Genomic DNA, 15,880 nt, shown 5'->3' with positions numbered 1-15,880 from the left:
CCCTCAACACCGGGGCCCCTCAGGGGTGTGAGCTTAGTCCCCTCCTGTACTCCCTGTTTACCCAAGGCCACACACAAAACTAACGCCATCATTAAGTTTGCAGACGACACGACGGTGGTAGGCCTGATCACCGTTGACAATGAGAGCTGGCAGTGTGGTGCCAGGACAACAACCTCTACTTCAACATCAGCAAGACAAAAGGAGCTGATCGTGGACTACAGGAAATGGAGGCCAGTGCACGCCCCCCATTCACATTGGTGGGGCTGTAGCGGAGCGGGTTGAGAACTTCAAGTTCCTTGGTGTCCACATCACTAAGGATCTATCATGGTCCAAACACACCAACACAGTCAAGAAGAGGGACGGCCATGCCTCTTCCTCTTCAGGAGGCTGAAAAGATTTGGCATAGGCCCTCCGATCTATAAAAAGTTCTACAGCTGTACCATTGAAAGCATCTTGACTGGCTGCGTCACCACTTGCTACGGGAACTGTTTGGCTTCCGACCGCAAGACACCACAGAGGATAGTGCATACAGCGCAGCACATCACTCAGGTCACGCTCCCTGACATCCAGGACCTCTATAGCAGGTGTTGTCAGAAGGCCTTAGAAAATGCCAAAGACTCCGGCCAACAAAGTCAAAGACCGTTCTCTCTGCTACTGCACTGTGTCGTGTCTAGACTATCATTAAATGTGAAGACTTATTTTATCAAATCAATTCTCTATATGTAATTATTATTAACTGATTAAACCAATCATGTAAACTTGAACTAACTAGGAAGGTGGGGCACCACGGGAAAATATTTAGTCTATTTCCTGAATCGACTCATCAGATAATGTATCATTATTACCTCATCTGTTCTCATTACTGGAAGTCGCAAACCCTTGGATATCAGCACAAACCCTAACCTAAATGATTTATCAGCGATAGTAAATAATCACAGAAATACAAAAACAAACAGATATCGGTTACTAACACATTGTCCTTTGTGGGCTAAAATCGGTATGACGGCTTAGTAGACAAAGAAAAGGGGGTGTGGACCGCTCAAGAGCGGGGAAACTCAGCAATTTCTATGAGTGTAGTTATCAGCTAACACTTTACACGAATGACCGCTTATTTAAAAAATAAATAGAAATTTACATATTTACGAGTGTATGTCTTGTTTTGTCTTTGTGGTCACCGGTCCGTCTGCTGGAGAGTCAATCGACAGAAAGTCTGGTTGTGTTAATTGTGGATACGTCAGGCGTACATGGTTGTCGCAAAGACAAATGTTTCAGGCGGTTGTCGGTATTCTTGTCCTAGACAGTGGTTCCTCCTTACGCTGCAAGATTTAGAGGTCATTTGTGGTTTAGTATGGTACCCTGCGTCACCACTTCATAGCTCCAGACCAGCGCAAGGGGGAGTTAGAGCACATAAACCTAAATAGAAACTGTTAATTGTGCATGACTGTTGTTACACTAAGGTTTTTATTATTTAATTTAGATTTTGCTCTTACTGTAGGCCACTCCCGACAGGTCATGTTGTACACCGCCGCCTGAGTGGTGCAATGGTATAAGACACTGAATCGCTGTGCAATCTGTGTTGCTACAGATGCTGGTTCAATACCCGTGCCGGCCTTGACTGGGAGATCCATGAGATGAATGTTTTTGGTTTTTCTCCCTCTAAAAACAGAAATAAATACTCTAAATAACAAAGTGGCTTTATTTACAAATTAGTAACAATGTCTCACCCCATGCTCAATAATTGCCTTTTTACACTTTAAAAAGGGGCCTTGCACGAATAGCGCTGACTAGGGAAACATTCCCGCTGTTCTGTTCTTAGTGCCAGTCCGCACGTTGAAACTTAAACAATGTAACTAATAATGTATTAGTTACACTAGAATTTGAAAATTAGGGTGTAGAAACGTTATGCTCTTAGTGTAACCATTAACTAGACAAGTCAGTTAAGAGCAAATTCTTATTTATAAGGACAGCCTACTCCTTCCTCCCCATCGGGGAATTGAACCCCGAAATACCCTGTGTCCGCAGCACACAAAGCTGTCCAGTACTTTAAAAATATCCTCTCAAGTTGTCCTGGTTTCCAGAAGAGGATGCCTTCCTTAATTGACCCCCCATAAACATAATGGACATATACCAGGAGGTGTGCCAGGCCCGCCACGTCTGTTGACTCATACAGCTGTAATGCATACAGTTGAAGTCAGAAGTTTATATGCACTTAGGTAGGAGTCATTAAAATTATTTTTTCAACCACTCCACAAATTTCACAAGTGAAGTCAGTTAGGACATATACTTTGTGCATGACACAAGCCATTTTTCCAACAATTGTTTACAGACAGATTATTTCACTGTATCACAATTCCAGTGGGTCAGACGTTTACATACACTAAGTTGACTGTGCCTTTAAACAGATTGGAAAATTCCTGAAAATTATGTCATGGCTTTAGAAGCTTCTGATAGGATAATTGCATATTTTGACTCAATTGGCGGTGTGCCTGTATTTCAAGGCCTGTGTGGCTCAGTCGGTAGAGCATGGCGCTTGCAACGCCAAGCATCGTGGGTTCGATTCCCGCTGGGACCACCCATATGTAAAAAGTAGTGGCCCCAGCCGACTTGTAAGTCGCTTTGGACAAAAGCGTCTGCTAAATGGGATATATTATTATTATATTATTATTATATTATTATTATTATATTATTATATTATTATTATAAGGCCTACCTTCAAACTCAGTGTCTCTTTGCTTGACATCATGGGAAAAACAGCCAAGACCTAAAAAAGAATTGTAGACCTCCACAAGTCTGGTTCATCCTTGGGAGCAATTTCCAAACGCCTGAAGGTACCACGTTCATCTGTACAAACACCATGGGACCACGCAGCCATCATAAGGAAAGAAAGGAGACGCATTCTGTCTCCAAGAGATTAACGATATTTGGTGCGAAAAGTGCAAATCAATCCCAGAACAGCAGCAAAGGACCTTGTGAAGATGCCTGAGGAAGCAGGTACAAAAGTATCTATATCCACAGTAAAACAAGTCCTATATCGACATAACCTGAAAGGCAGCTCAGCAAGGCAGAAGCCACTGCTCCAAAACCACCATAAAAAAGCCAGACTACGGTTTGCTTTGCATATGGGGACAAAAATAGTATTTTTTGGAGAAATATCCATCCACTGGTCTGATGAAACAAAAATAGAACTGTTTGGCCATAATAACCATTGTTATGTTTGGAGGAAAAGGGGGAGGCTTGCAAGCCGAAGAACATCATCCCAAACGTGAAGCACGGGGGTGCTAGCATCATGTTGTGGGGGTGCTTTGCTGCAGGAGGGACTGGTGCACCTCACAAAATAGATGGCATCATCAGGAAGGAAAATTATGTAGATATATTGAAGCAACATCTCAAGACATCAGTCAGGAAGGTAAAGCTTGGTTGCAAATGGGTCTTCCAAATGGACAATGGCCCCAAGCATACTTCCAAAGTTGTGGCAAAATGGCTTAAGGACAACAAAGTCAAGGTATTGGAGTGGCCATCACAAAGCCCCGACCTCAATCCTATAGAAAATATGTGGGCATTACTGAAAAAGCGTGTACGAGCAAGAAGGCCTACAAATCTGACTCAGTTACACCAGCTCTGTCAGGAGGAATGGGCCAAAATTCACCCAACTTATTGTGGGAAGCTTGTGGAAGGCTACACAAAACATTTGACCCAAGTTAAACAATTTAAAGGCAATGCTACCAAATACTAATTGAGTGTATGGAAACTTCTGACCCACTGGGAATGTGATGAAAGAATTAAAAGCTGAAATAAATAATTCTCTACTATTATTCTGACATTTCACATACTTAAAATAAAGTTGGGATCCTAACTGACCTAAAACAAGGAATATCTACTAGGATTAAATGTCAGGAAGTGTGAAAAACTGAGTTAAAATGTTTAAATTGTCCCAGCCATATCCGTGGCAGCAGGAAGAATAAAGTCCTTCACAATCGTATGGGGCTTGCCTGTCCTAGTCACCGGTAGCTCACCATATAAGACGCTTCTAGCCCCTTCTTATTAATGGTATCTGTTGCTTACTACTCAAAAGTAGTCTTCATTCTCCCTCTAAAAACTCACGTGGCTTATTTTTCAAATTGTCATGTTTAGTTTCTAAATGTCTGCGCAAGAGTATTATCATACTCATACTCTAGCCATTAACTAACATTCAGAAGTTCAGCACTGAGAGCTTTCAACGACATTTTTGTCTTTGTGGGAAACCCACAGCGCAGAATCACCTGCATAGAGGAAACGGTCACATGTACAGGCAGATTTCAAATCATTTATATACAACAAAGTGTACCCAGCACACTCCCTTGGGTTACCCCCCCCCAGTTAAAGGTTATGGGTTTAGACCGGGTCCCATCTACCATTAGTTTTCATCCTTGCAGTTCTCATCCTTGCAGATTAAAGGTTATGGGTTTAGACCCATAACCTTAGTTTTCATCCTTGCACATCGACTCGGTACTGGTACCCTTGTATATAGCCAAGTTATCATTACTCATTGAGTGTTTCTTAAAATGCGTATTACCATGCTCCAAGCATGCAAATTATTGCACAGGAGGGTGGGAGTATGTGTCTAATTCAAAGTATGCGAAACATAGCACGGAGGGCACTTCTTGAATGCGTACTCAGTTTGTACATATTTTTAAGCATGCATCGATGCAAGCTTCAATGGACAGTATGCAAATAAATGACAACCACATTAAAAAAATTACAACATTTCTTGAAATCAAAGGTGGCCATTATTTGAGCTGAAGCGAGAGAAAATTCTATCTGACTTCCAAATAACAATGTTGCCTGACTACAATATTTAAAATTATGTTTAGCTACATTATTACAATCCACATTTGCTAGCTGATAGTTCTGAAGTACAACTTTTGCGTGTGTATATCTTGTTTCAGCTCTATTGCCAGCTAGCTAGCCACAAATAACTGTTAGATAGCTACCCACAGAGAAGAAGGTTCAGTGAATGGGGAGAAACACATAGTGTATATAATATTACATGTTTTATTTTTATATTTTTTCTCTATACCGAGTGGTAGTGGCTGTGCTGTGCCTTTAACCAATGGTCTCTGGCCACAAATTTTAGAGGTCCTCCTCTTGGCCACAGAGACCAGATTTGAGTGTTTTAATGTACATTTTCTGCAATTCTTACATTTTGCCATGGGGCTTAGAGAAAATGTGCAGTTTTAAAGCTAATTTCCTGCAATTCTACACATTTTGTCATGGCTTAGCCGTGAACTTATACCATCTGAGTAACATGTTTTATTTATTTTATATTCTCCCCGACAGTCCAGTTTTTTTTGGTGATTGTTAGTTCTCAAGGATGATCTTATTTAAAAAATATACAACACTGAAAACATTTCACCATATTTGTTGGGTACCATGTTGTCAGCTAGCCAGGTAACATGACTAAACAAGGTCGTTTGTTATCAAACCAAAAACTTGTTGCCAACAAGTCGTTTAAAATGGCCTGCGAAATGTTTTATTTTTTAACATGTACACCAATTTGCGGTAGAATGGGGGTGTGGGTGAAAAATGTGTTGTTTTCAGTTATGTGAAGGTGCATGTATGACTGTCATTGTGCTCAGTTTCTCTATGGCAGTGGTTCTTGGAGGCTACATGACAGCGAAGCTTAGTCAGACGGGCCTGCTTGTTCATACAGACGAAATGAAAAAGACACCTACGCATCCTTGCTCCAATAATTACGCACATTTAACGACAGACAACCCAGCTCGCCATTACGTCTAAATAACATTTTAAAACTGATGGAGATGCGCAGAAAGAATGGACAGAGAGAAACGGCAGAGTAGGCTAGGCTAATTGCTAGTAAGGGGATGTGGTTGGCTGCTCACAGCTGTCACGTGATATTGGATGAAGCACTCATTGCTCAATGGGTGTACACTCACTCATCAGACCCCACCGCTCTTCCAGAAACTTTTTTTACCCACCTACATGATTCACCTGAATGTGGCGAGTTTGAATCCTTGATAAGTTCTCCCTAGACACGTTACCAAACCGGCCGACTGACCTCTGAGGAGAACATGGTCGCACAGGTTCCTATACACCAGCACACCACCGGCTTGGTTATCCTGCCCTCCTTGATGCCTTGACAGATCTTATACTCTTCTGTGCCTCCGATCTACACAAGGGAGAGAGAAGAGAAAGGTGTAAATTTAGGATATTTTGTAAATAGATATAAATCTGGAGGATAATTTACACAATCTAATAGAAATATTAGTTAATGGAGAAATCTAATAAATATAAACAATGTAAATTATGTTTCATGAAATTGGATGATATTAGGATGAAACCATACCAAAGTATGGTGATCAAAATATGAAAAATGACTTGTGTCTACTACAAGTTTGATCATAAATGTATTGGTCAGTACCCTCCCAAGTCAAACACTTAAATTCAGGGAGGTGGGATTTTTAAGGGAATATGGTGACACATCACTAACTCATTTTAATACACCAATGGTAACATGACATTATTTTATAAGTTCCGCTACGTAACCAACATCGGAGAAAGCGTGTTGGCAGAGGGCCGTGGTTTATATACAATGCCTTCAGAAAGTATTCACACCCCTTGACTTTTTCCATGTTTTACAGCCTGAGTTTAAGATGGATTAAAAATTTAAAAAAATTCACTGGCCTACAATCAATACACCATAATGTCAAAGTTGAATTATGTTTTTCTGAATTTTTTGAAATTGATAAAAGAAAAGCTGAAATGCCTTCAGTCAATAAGTATTCAAACCCTTTGTTATGGCAAGCCTAAATAAGTCCAGGAGTAAAAATGTGCTTAACAAGTCACAAATTGCATGGACTCACTGTGTGCAATAATAGTGTTTAACATGATTTTTGATGAATTGATCTCTGTACCCCACACATACAATTATCTGTAAAGGTCTCAGTCTGTCATTGAGTTTCAAACACAAAGACCAGGGATAATAATAATAATAAAGCAGACATTGAATAACCCTTTGAGCATGGTGAAGTTATTAATTACACTTTAGATTGTGTATCAATACACCCAGTCACTAAAAAGATACAGGCGTCCTTCCTAACTCAAGTTGCCAGAGAGGAATGATTTCACCAGTTGGCCAAAGGTTGACTTTAAACCAGTTAGAGTTTAAAGGCTGTGATAGGAGAAAACTGAGGATGGATCAACAACATTGTAGTTACTCCACAATACTAACCTAAGTGACAGAGTAAAAAGGACACCTGTACAGAATAAAAATATTCCAAAACATGCATCCTGTTTGAAACAAGGCACCAAAGTAATACTGCAAAAAATGTGGCAAAACTATTAATAAGGATCCACCCCTTTTTTCAATTTTAAACTAAAATGACATAGCCAAAAGTAACTGCCTGTAGCTCAGGACCTAAAGCAAGGATATGCATATTCTTGATACCATTTGAAAGGAAACACTTTGAAGTTAGTGGAAATGTGAAATGAGAGGAGAATAACACATTAGATCTGGTAAAAGACAAAGAAAAAACATGTTTTTTGTACCATCTTTGAAATGCAAGAGAATGTCCATAATGTATTATTCCAGCCAAGGCACAACTTAGATTTTGGCCACTAGATGGTAGCAGTGTATGTGCAAAGTTTCAGACTGAGCCGATGAACCATTGTATTTCTGTTAACTTCTTCGATATAGGGGGCGCTCTTTTAATTTTTGGATAAAAAAACGTTTGTTTTAAACAAGATATTTTGTCACGAAAAGATGCTCGACTATGCATATAATTGACAGCTTTGGAAAGAAAACACTGACGTTTCCAAAACTGCAAAGATATTGTCTGTGAGTGCCACAGAACTAATGCTACAGGCGAAACCAAGATGAAATTTCATACAGGAAATGCCCCAGATTTTGAATGCGCTGTGTTCCAATGTCTCCTTATATGGCTGTGAATGCGCCAGGAATGAGCCTACACTTTGTCGTCTCCCCAAGGTGTCTGCAGCATTGACGTATTTGTAGGCATATCATTGGAAGATTGACCATAAGAGACTACATTTACCAGGTGTCCGCGTGGTGTCCTCCATCGGAATTATTGCGCAATCTCCAGCTGCGTCCACTTTTCCATTCAGTTCAGAGGAGAAATGCAACTGCCACGAATGATTTATCATCTAATAGATATGTGAAAAACACCTTGAGGATTGATTCTAAACAACATTTGCCATGTTTCTGTCGATATTATGGAGTTAATTTGGAAAAACGTTCGGCGTTGTAATGACAGAATTTTTGTTTTTTTTCTTAGCCAACAAAACGGAGCGATTTCTCCTACACAAATAATCTTTTTGGAAAAACTGAACATTTGCTATCTAACTTAGAGTCTTCATTGAAAATATCCGAAGTTCTTCAAAGGTAAATGATTTTATTTGAATGCTTTTCTTGTTTTTGTGAAAATGTTGCCTGCTGAATGCTAGGCTTAATGCTATGCTAGCTATCAATACTCTTACACAAATGCTTGTGTAGCTATGGTTGAAAAGCATATTTTGAAAATCTGAGATGACAGTGCTGTTTAACAAAAGGCTTAGCTTGTGAGCCAATATATTTATTTCATTTCCTTTGCGATTTACATGAATAGTTAACGTTGCGTTATGCTAATGAGCTTGAGGCTATGATTACGCTCCCGGATACGGGATTGCTCGACGCTAGAGGTTAAAAATGTTGTATCAAGACTGCCCAAATGTGCCTAATTGGTTTATTCATAACTTTTCAAGTTCATAACTGTGCACTCTACTCAAACAATAACATGTTATTATTTCACTGTAATAGCTAATGTAAATTGGACAGTGCAGTTAGATTAACAAGCATTTAAGCTTTCTGCCAATGTCAGATCTGTCTATGTCCTGGGAAATGTTACTTTCAACCTTATGCTTATCGCATTACGATAACCCACCGATCCTGTAGAGTCCAATACAGCATATGTCCATATTCTCAAGCATAGTGGTGGCTGCATCATGTTATGGTATGCTTGAAAACCGTTAAGGACTGGTGAGTTTTTCCTGGATAAAACATTTACTGAATGAGCTAAGCACAGGCAAAATCCGAGAGGAAACCCTGGTTCAGTCTGCTTTCAACCAGACACAGCACGACAATAAGCTAAAATACAAGGTCAAATCTACACTAGAGTTGCTTACCAAGAAGAAAGGGAATGTTCCTGAGTGGCCGAGTAACAGTTGACTTAAATCTACGGCAAGACACGAAAATGTTTGCCTATAGCAATAATCAACAACAAATTTGACACAGCTTGATGATTCTAGAAATGTTACAAAATCCAGGCATGGAAAGCACTTAACAGATTTAGCCAGAGCGACTCACATCTATAATCGCTGCCAAAGGTGCTTCTACAAATATTGACTCAGGGGTTTGAATACGTATATAAATGAGATATTTCCGCATTTCATTTGTCATAATGTACACTGTCACTATGGCACAGTGTGTGTAGAAGGGTGAGGAAAAATAAAGCCATTTTGAATTCTATCTGTAACAACAAAATGTGGAATACTTAGTGTAGAGAGCTACTCAACAGGTGCCAAAATTTGACCGTAGGTTATCAGCAAATATAAAGGTTTACATGATTTATCTATGGCAAAGGTACTTATGTTTCCCCTTTCATCTGTGTCTGGCATCAGCTAGTTACTGATGTCGGATTCTGGGTTAAACTTGGAACATTGTTATACTAGAGACATGATACATCAGGAGTCATACTGTATGTAGTACATGAGTGATAGAGACTTGTTTTTACATCAGAAGTTAATGGTTATCTGTAGGAGCCAGATGGTTGCTCTCGGTGATCACATGATTGCTATAGGTGATACGGATGGAAAGCCTTGGATTAGGCATCAAGGGGGTTGAGGTCTGGTCAACTTAAGGGAGAAGGAACAGTTATTAACCCATCACTTCATCTTCCTGTAGAACCAGAAAATATGTAAGGGTTGGAGAGGAGGAGTGCATCTAAATTGGAGTATATATACTTGTATTGGTGGAAACACGTTTTGTCTGATGCAGATTTGTCTGATATTCCCTGGGAGAATAAATTTGATTAAGATTTCATAGTGTTTTTTTATCAGAATTTTTAAAATCAGAATTAGAACCTAACACTGACTAGCTTGGTCTTTGGCCAGCATGGAACAAAATGGGGGAAGGGCCATTCAAAACTGACAGTTGTCATGTCAACACATCCATCAGTGCTGCTGTGAACAGCATCAATAGACATGCCAAACATAAGATTGATTTGAAAAAAATACATCAATAGCTAGGTTTCCGTCCAAATGGCAGCATATTGAATGTGAAGATCCTAAAATCCCCCAAAAACTAACATGCACATTTTCCCACCTCCCACAAAACAAATGTGCGTTATATAGTGAGTGCGCTCACTCTGGTATTGGCACGTGCGCTCTAGCCAACAGCTTACGAGTATAGTACATGTCTCCATGAAAATTTGGGATAGAGACCTGGCTATTGATGCAATTTCAATGTTGTTTGAGATGCTTTGTGTATCACCAAATTAGCTTTTACTCACTGCATCGACATAGGCCTTGCAGAGAGCTGTCAATCAATGCAACCCACTCAGCCTGTCTTTTCATACTTCCTGGTAGTTAGCCATAAGAGAAAGTATCTTTTCTCAAATTTTTTGCATTTCTATCCCACCCAAATATTATGGGTGATATTTTAGTCACTCAAAAAGCTATTTTACTTAAATGACTGTTCTGGACCTGTAAGACATTATACAGATATTAGAAGCAACGCTGGTAAAACAAGTTGGTATTGCCAATAAAAGGTTCACCTCTCCAAGCATCACAATCATCTTCACTCCTGGAGTGTCCTGGTAGCGGAGCACATGGTCCATGAACGTTGAACCTGGATACCTACAGGTCAATGCAAATGGTGCTTTAGTAGAGGAACTTGTTTTAAAGAAAAAGTAGAAGTTATTAGATTATCATCCAGTACATAATAACGACCTTACAATTAAAGTAAAAACTTGGGCTTCTATTGACAAAGCGTCTCAGAGTAGGAGTGCTATCTAGGATCAGGTCCCACCTAAATCATTATATTTTAAAGGCAAAACTTATCCTCGATCAGTACTCCTGCCTCTGAGATGCTTTGAGAATACATGCCCTGAATGATAGCTCCAGTGAAATAAAGTGGATCCATTCATCCCTATTGGATTAGATTCTCTAGTTTGCCATTTGCCCTCTCCTCTCCCTAATCTTCCTCACCGGTCACCTCCGATGGCCACGCCCTCGTAGACACCATCTGTAGCGTGGGAGACAATGTTGTTGAGCTCGTTGGACATGCCTCCTGAGCGGGACACGTAGGCCACGCTGCCTGGCCGGTACAGATTGGAGGCCAAGATGTTGTCCAGCATTCCGCCCGTGTTCCCGATCTTGAAGCAGCCGGGTTTGATGCCTCCCACCTGGTTAGAACACAGAGGAGTGATGGAGGTTAGGCACAGGTTGTTATGATCTCTGCAGGGACCAGTGATATGTCAGAGAGACACAATGACAAACACACATTAATGCTCAAACAGTAAAATGCAGCCATATTCTGTTTCAATATTGCATGTTATTAGTGAAGTGCTTACCGTGGCTGGGCCGATGAGTGTGATGCCGTTCTCATCTGCCCTCTTGATCAGCTTCCTTGTCTGGGCTTCAGGGATGCCCTCAGCTATGATGGCGATGGTATGGATCTGGAGTAACAAAAGTAAATTCATTATTAAGAGCATTCAAACAAGTAAGATCAACATGTCCTTGAATGATAAGGGACATAACTGCTTGGTCTAAGACATTGGCCATAACAGCTTTCTATTTTGCTAATAGTATTTACGCACATTTTACGTCAAATTAGTGTTGTTAACATTAACCTTACTCATCACCAGCAAATCGACGTTAACAGTCAGTACCAATAAACTAGAAAACCTCAGCTATTATGGTTGAAGGTTGACAGTTACTTCCCATGTCAGAGTAGGTGATATAACTCCGCAAGGCTACATTAGCTTCGACAAGAGCCATCGATACACATGTATGTATTTGGATGTGGATTTTGACTATATAAGTCATTATAAGGCTACCCACTAGCCTATCCCCGACAAAGGAAGACATAACTTGAGAAAAAGCTTTAAAAAAAATACAACTAAAACTAAATAAGTCGTACCTGTGAGTACTGCATGGTTTCCACGGTGCTGTCAAAGGCGGAGCGGAGCGAGGCAAAGCTTATAAGCACGTCCACTTCGGGGTGCTTTTTCATGGCGTCGGCCATGTTCTTATAAACAGGAATCAGGATCTCCTTGTGGCCCCAGTAGAACTTCTGCTTGTGGTCCCCGCTGAGAACAGTCACACATAGCTACATCAATAAACACACCAATTATTACCAGTCTGATTAAACATTATTATTCAAATCACTTCAACTGGATTAACAATTAGTATTCTAAGGATACATTCTCAGTCCATTTTGGATTTGGGAAACAAAGATGGATTACCATGGATTAGTAATTAGTCTGGTTGATGCACTAGATGACTAGAATACACGTGGGAACTCCAAGAAAAGCATTCCAGCTGAAGCGGTTTGAGAGAACGCCAAGCTGTCATAAAGGCAAAAGGTGGCTACTTGGATGAATCTCAAATATATGTTGATTTGTTTAACACTTTTTTGGTTACTACATGACTCAATGTGTGTTATTCCATAGTTTTGATGTCTTCACTATTATTCTACAATGTAGAAAATATAAATTATAAAGAAAAACCCTGCAATGAGTAGGTGTCCAAACTTTTGACTGGTACTGTATGTATTAACATATTATGATAAAATATTGTAGTAAAGCCACGAGATGTGAATGGCCAACATTTCACTCCAACATAGGATTAGATTCTCTCTTACTTCAGCATAAAAATAGCAGCCATAGTTCGGAATAGCAGACGAATCACATAACCAATATCTCCGCTCTGATTGGAGTATTCCTAAAAATTGCACACGAGGTGGCGCTGCCGATCAAGATTCCCCAGATAATAAAGGCCATGACAATTTTTTGGAGGCGATATTGTCATGCATTGTTGCCAGCCCAGCAGTGGTTACTGCAACTATTTGATTTTGAATATGAGCAGCTTTTCATTATCTGGGGAATCCTGATCGGCAGTGCCGCCTAGTGGGCAATTTTTATGAATCCTCCAATCAGAGCGCAGATAATGGTCATGTAATCAGTCTGCTGTTCAAGTATATTTTTTAACACATGCTGACCGTTTTTGAGCTAAGTGAGAGAAAATCATCACCTATGTTAGAGTGAAATGTTTGCCATCTCATATGTGGCGTCACTATAATATTTTATCAATATATATGTTACACACACACACACACCTACCTACCATTACATACAGTGTTCAGTTTGTAATGTTCACCTGTCAAAAATATCCACAGTGGTGCGCATGCTAATCGATTAGCTTGCTAACTGAAAGCCATGCTAAGTCAATGGGACAAACAGGCTCGGTTTAACTAGCTGGCTAGCTTGATGAATACCATTTATACTTCCTAAGTTAGGAAGTTTGCTAAATCTATTTATCCTTGGCTCTAATTTGTATCAACCTTGCTGTCTGACTTTTGCAACAATTGTTTCAAAAATGGTTGGGAGTCAGGACCAGACAGGCAGGCAGCGTTTCTCAGCCGGTCGAAATCTGGCATAATTTGTATGGACATATACAAAGAAATGTCAATTGAAAATAAAGTCAAACGAATTCAAGTGCAGCTAGATTGCAGACTATTCCTTTTATCTGTGACCATCATTCTCTCGCTCACACAGCAACTCCAGTCCCACTTGTCTCCAATTCCACATACCAAGCCCCAGCTTCCCTCAGCCCATCCCATCCATCTCTGCTGGCCACCCACTTCAGGTTTCTATGCAACACATATCTTTCAACTATGCTGTGATGTTTAACGTACAATTTCTTATCTAAACTAATAGAAGCCACAGATTGCGAGTTGAAGATAAATACTTTTACTAAGAGTATGAGCAATTGACTGACCTGGTCTCTCGATGTCCTAACAGTACTATTTCTATGGTCAATTTTAGATCAATGCTATGCATTTTCAGCCATTCCTGAACCTGAGACCAGAAACAGGCTACCTGAGGGCAATACCAAAATAAATGGTCTATCGATTCTGTATCCTCACAACAAAATCTGCAGAGCTTCGATGATTTCATGCCCCAACATTTTGTTGGTGGCAAGAAATCTTATATAATAATTTTTAGCTGAAAAGCACGAAATCTTGCGTTTTATATATCAACTCATACACCCCGTACCACAGAATCGGTACATCAAAAATCTCTTCCCAACTATTTTGCAAACTGTATGGCACAGTTGTCAACATCCTGGTCCTCAAATGAAACTGGTATACTTTCCTATTTATGTGATTTTTATTCCTCCGCCAGTTTTGACCCTTTATATATTGGGCCAACAGACCAGTTCACTACCACCTCCCACTGCCACCCGTCTCCTCCATTTTTGGGGTAATGCTGTAATCAAATTGGTTGTACTCTTGGATTGAGCAGACCTTTCCGTACAATTCTGATAACTCCATAAAGGACATAACACTACCACTCAAATTTACAATATTACTTAAGAACAAATCCCTTTTCAAACATCTTTCCCATAAATACAGGTATTTTATCAAATCAGCACATTTGAGTTCAGCCATAATATTTGTTTTATCTTTTCAGGGTGACAAAATTTAAGCTTGTTTGAAGAAGAGTTTTTTACAAAGTATCATTTTCAATTAATCGAAAATGAGACATGGCAATCTGCACAAAGGCAATTTTTAAACAATGGACGAGCTTTTCTTAGTAATCTACTTGAGAACCATTTAGGGTTCAAATACAACTTTTGAATGAGTTACGCTTCTAGAGGTTTAGTGATTTTATATTTAATAATCTCAACCCACCCAATTCATATTCATTACATAGATAGGCACGTTTTATTTTGTCTGTTTTTGCGTCCCAGATATATGATTTGAAAAACAAATCTGTAGGCAGCGCCATATGTCAGCGAGTAAACAGATATATTTGGGTTAATCAGGGCAATTTTTCCATAGACAGGTATTTACCTCTCCATGGTTGCAGGATCATGTCTATTTTTACAAGTTTCCTACTGAAAGTCATGGTGGAGAGCTTATATCTTTTGTGATATGAATACCGAGTATGTCTACTTCACCATCAGCCCATTTTATAGATTACCTTGCAGTTTATGTAAAAGTTGTATTTTTTAAGGCTCTAATACATGTTTTTTTTCTTATTTAACGAGTTGGACGAGAGCAATTTACTCCAGACACCTGACAAGGCACTCATCCCTGTCAGTCGCAGGAGAAAGAGAGAGGACGACGGTCAGGGTGCCTTGTAAGGATCCGTCGGTGTGTGGGTAATTTGCCTTTACCATCCGTCCTATTAGCCAACAACAATCATTGGACAATAAAATAAACAAACTACAAGCACATATATCCTACCAACGAGACATTAAAAACTGTATTATCTTATGTTTCACAGAGTCGTTGCTGAACGACGACATGAATAACAGCTGGCGACATGAATAACAGCTGGCGGGTTATACAATGTATTTGCAGGATACCTGGACAAAAGGAACACCTCTGAGAATTCATTGACAAGAACATAGTGCCCTCAAAGCTCATCACTAAGCTAAGGACCGTGGGACAAAACACCTCCCTCTGCAACTGGATCCTGGACGTCTTGACGGGCCGTCCCACAGGTGGTAAAGGTAGGTAACACCACATCCGCCACTGATCCTCAACATGAGGGCCCCTCAGGGGTGCGTGCTCAGTACCCTCCTGTACTGAGCAGGC

At 40.0% G+C, this 15,880-nt stretch overlaps 1 protein-coding gene across 5 annotated transcripts in view; it reads right to left on the bottom strand.

Moving 5' to 3' along the window:
* Window positions 1–15,880, bottom strand: part of LOC135524027 (ATP-citrate synthase) — a 147,111-nt gene that overhangs the window by 60,134 nt on the left and 71,097 nt on the right. For all 5 annotated transcript variants that reach the window (XM_064951153.1, XM_064951151.1, XM_064951148.1 and 2 more), the window contains 5 exons: window positions 12,194–12,362; window positions 11,625–11,729; window positions 11,260–11,456; window positions 10,827–10,908; window positions 6,056–6,166 (listed from right to left, as the gene is read on the bottom strand). In XM_064951153.1, the coding sequence (XP_064807225.1) occupies window positions 6,056–6,166; window positions 10,827–10,908; window positions 11,260–11,456; window positions 11,625–11,729; window positions 12,194–12,362 (664 nt within the window). The remainder of the gene's footprint in view (window positions 1–6,055; window positions 6,167–10,826; window positions 10,909–11,259; window positions 11,457–11,624; window positions 11,730–12,193; window positions 12,363–15,880) is intronic.

Source organism: Oncorhynchus masou, chromosome 31 (genome assembly GCF_036934945.1).
Source record: "Oncorhynchus masou masou isolate Uvic2021 chromosome 31, UVic_Omas_1.1, whole genome shotgun sequence".
Taxonomy (NCBI): Eukaryota; Metazoa; Chordata; class Actinopteri; order Salmoniformes; family Salmonidae; genus Oncorhynchus; species Oncorhynchus masou.
Note: the sequence above shows the minus strand (reverse complement) of the source record. Positions and strands in the feature narration are given on the sequence as shown.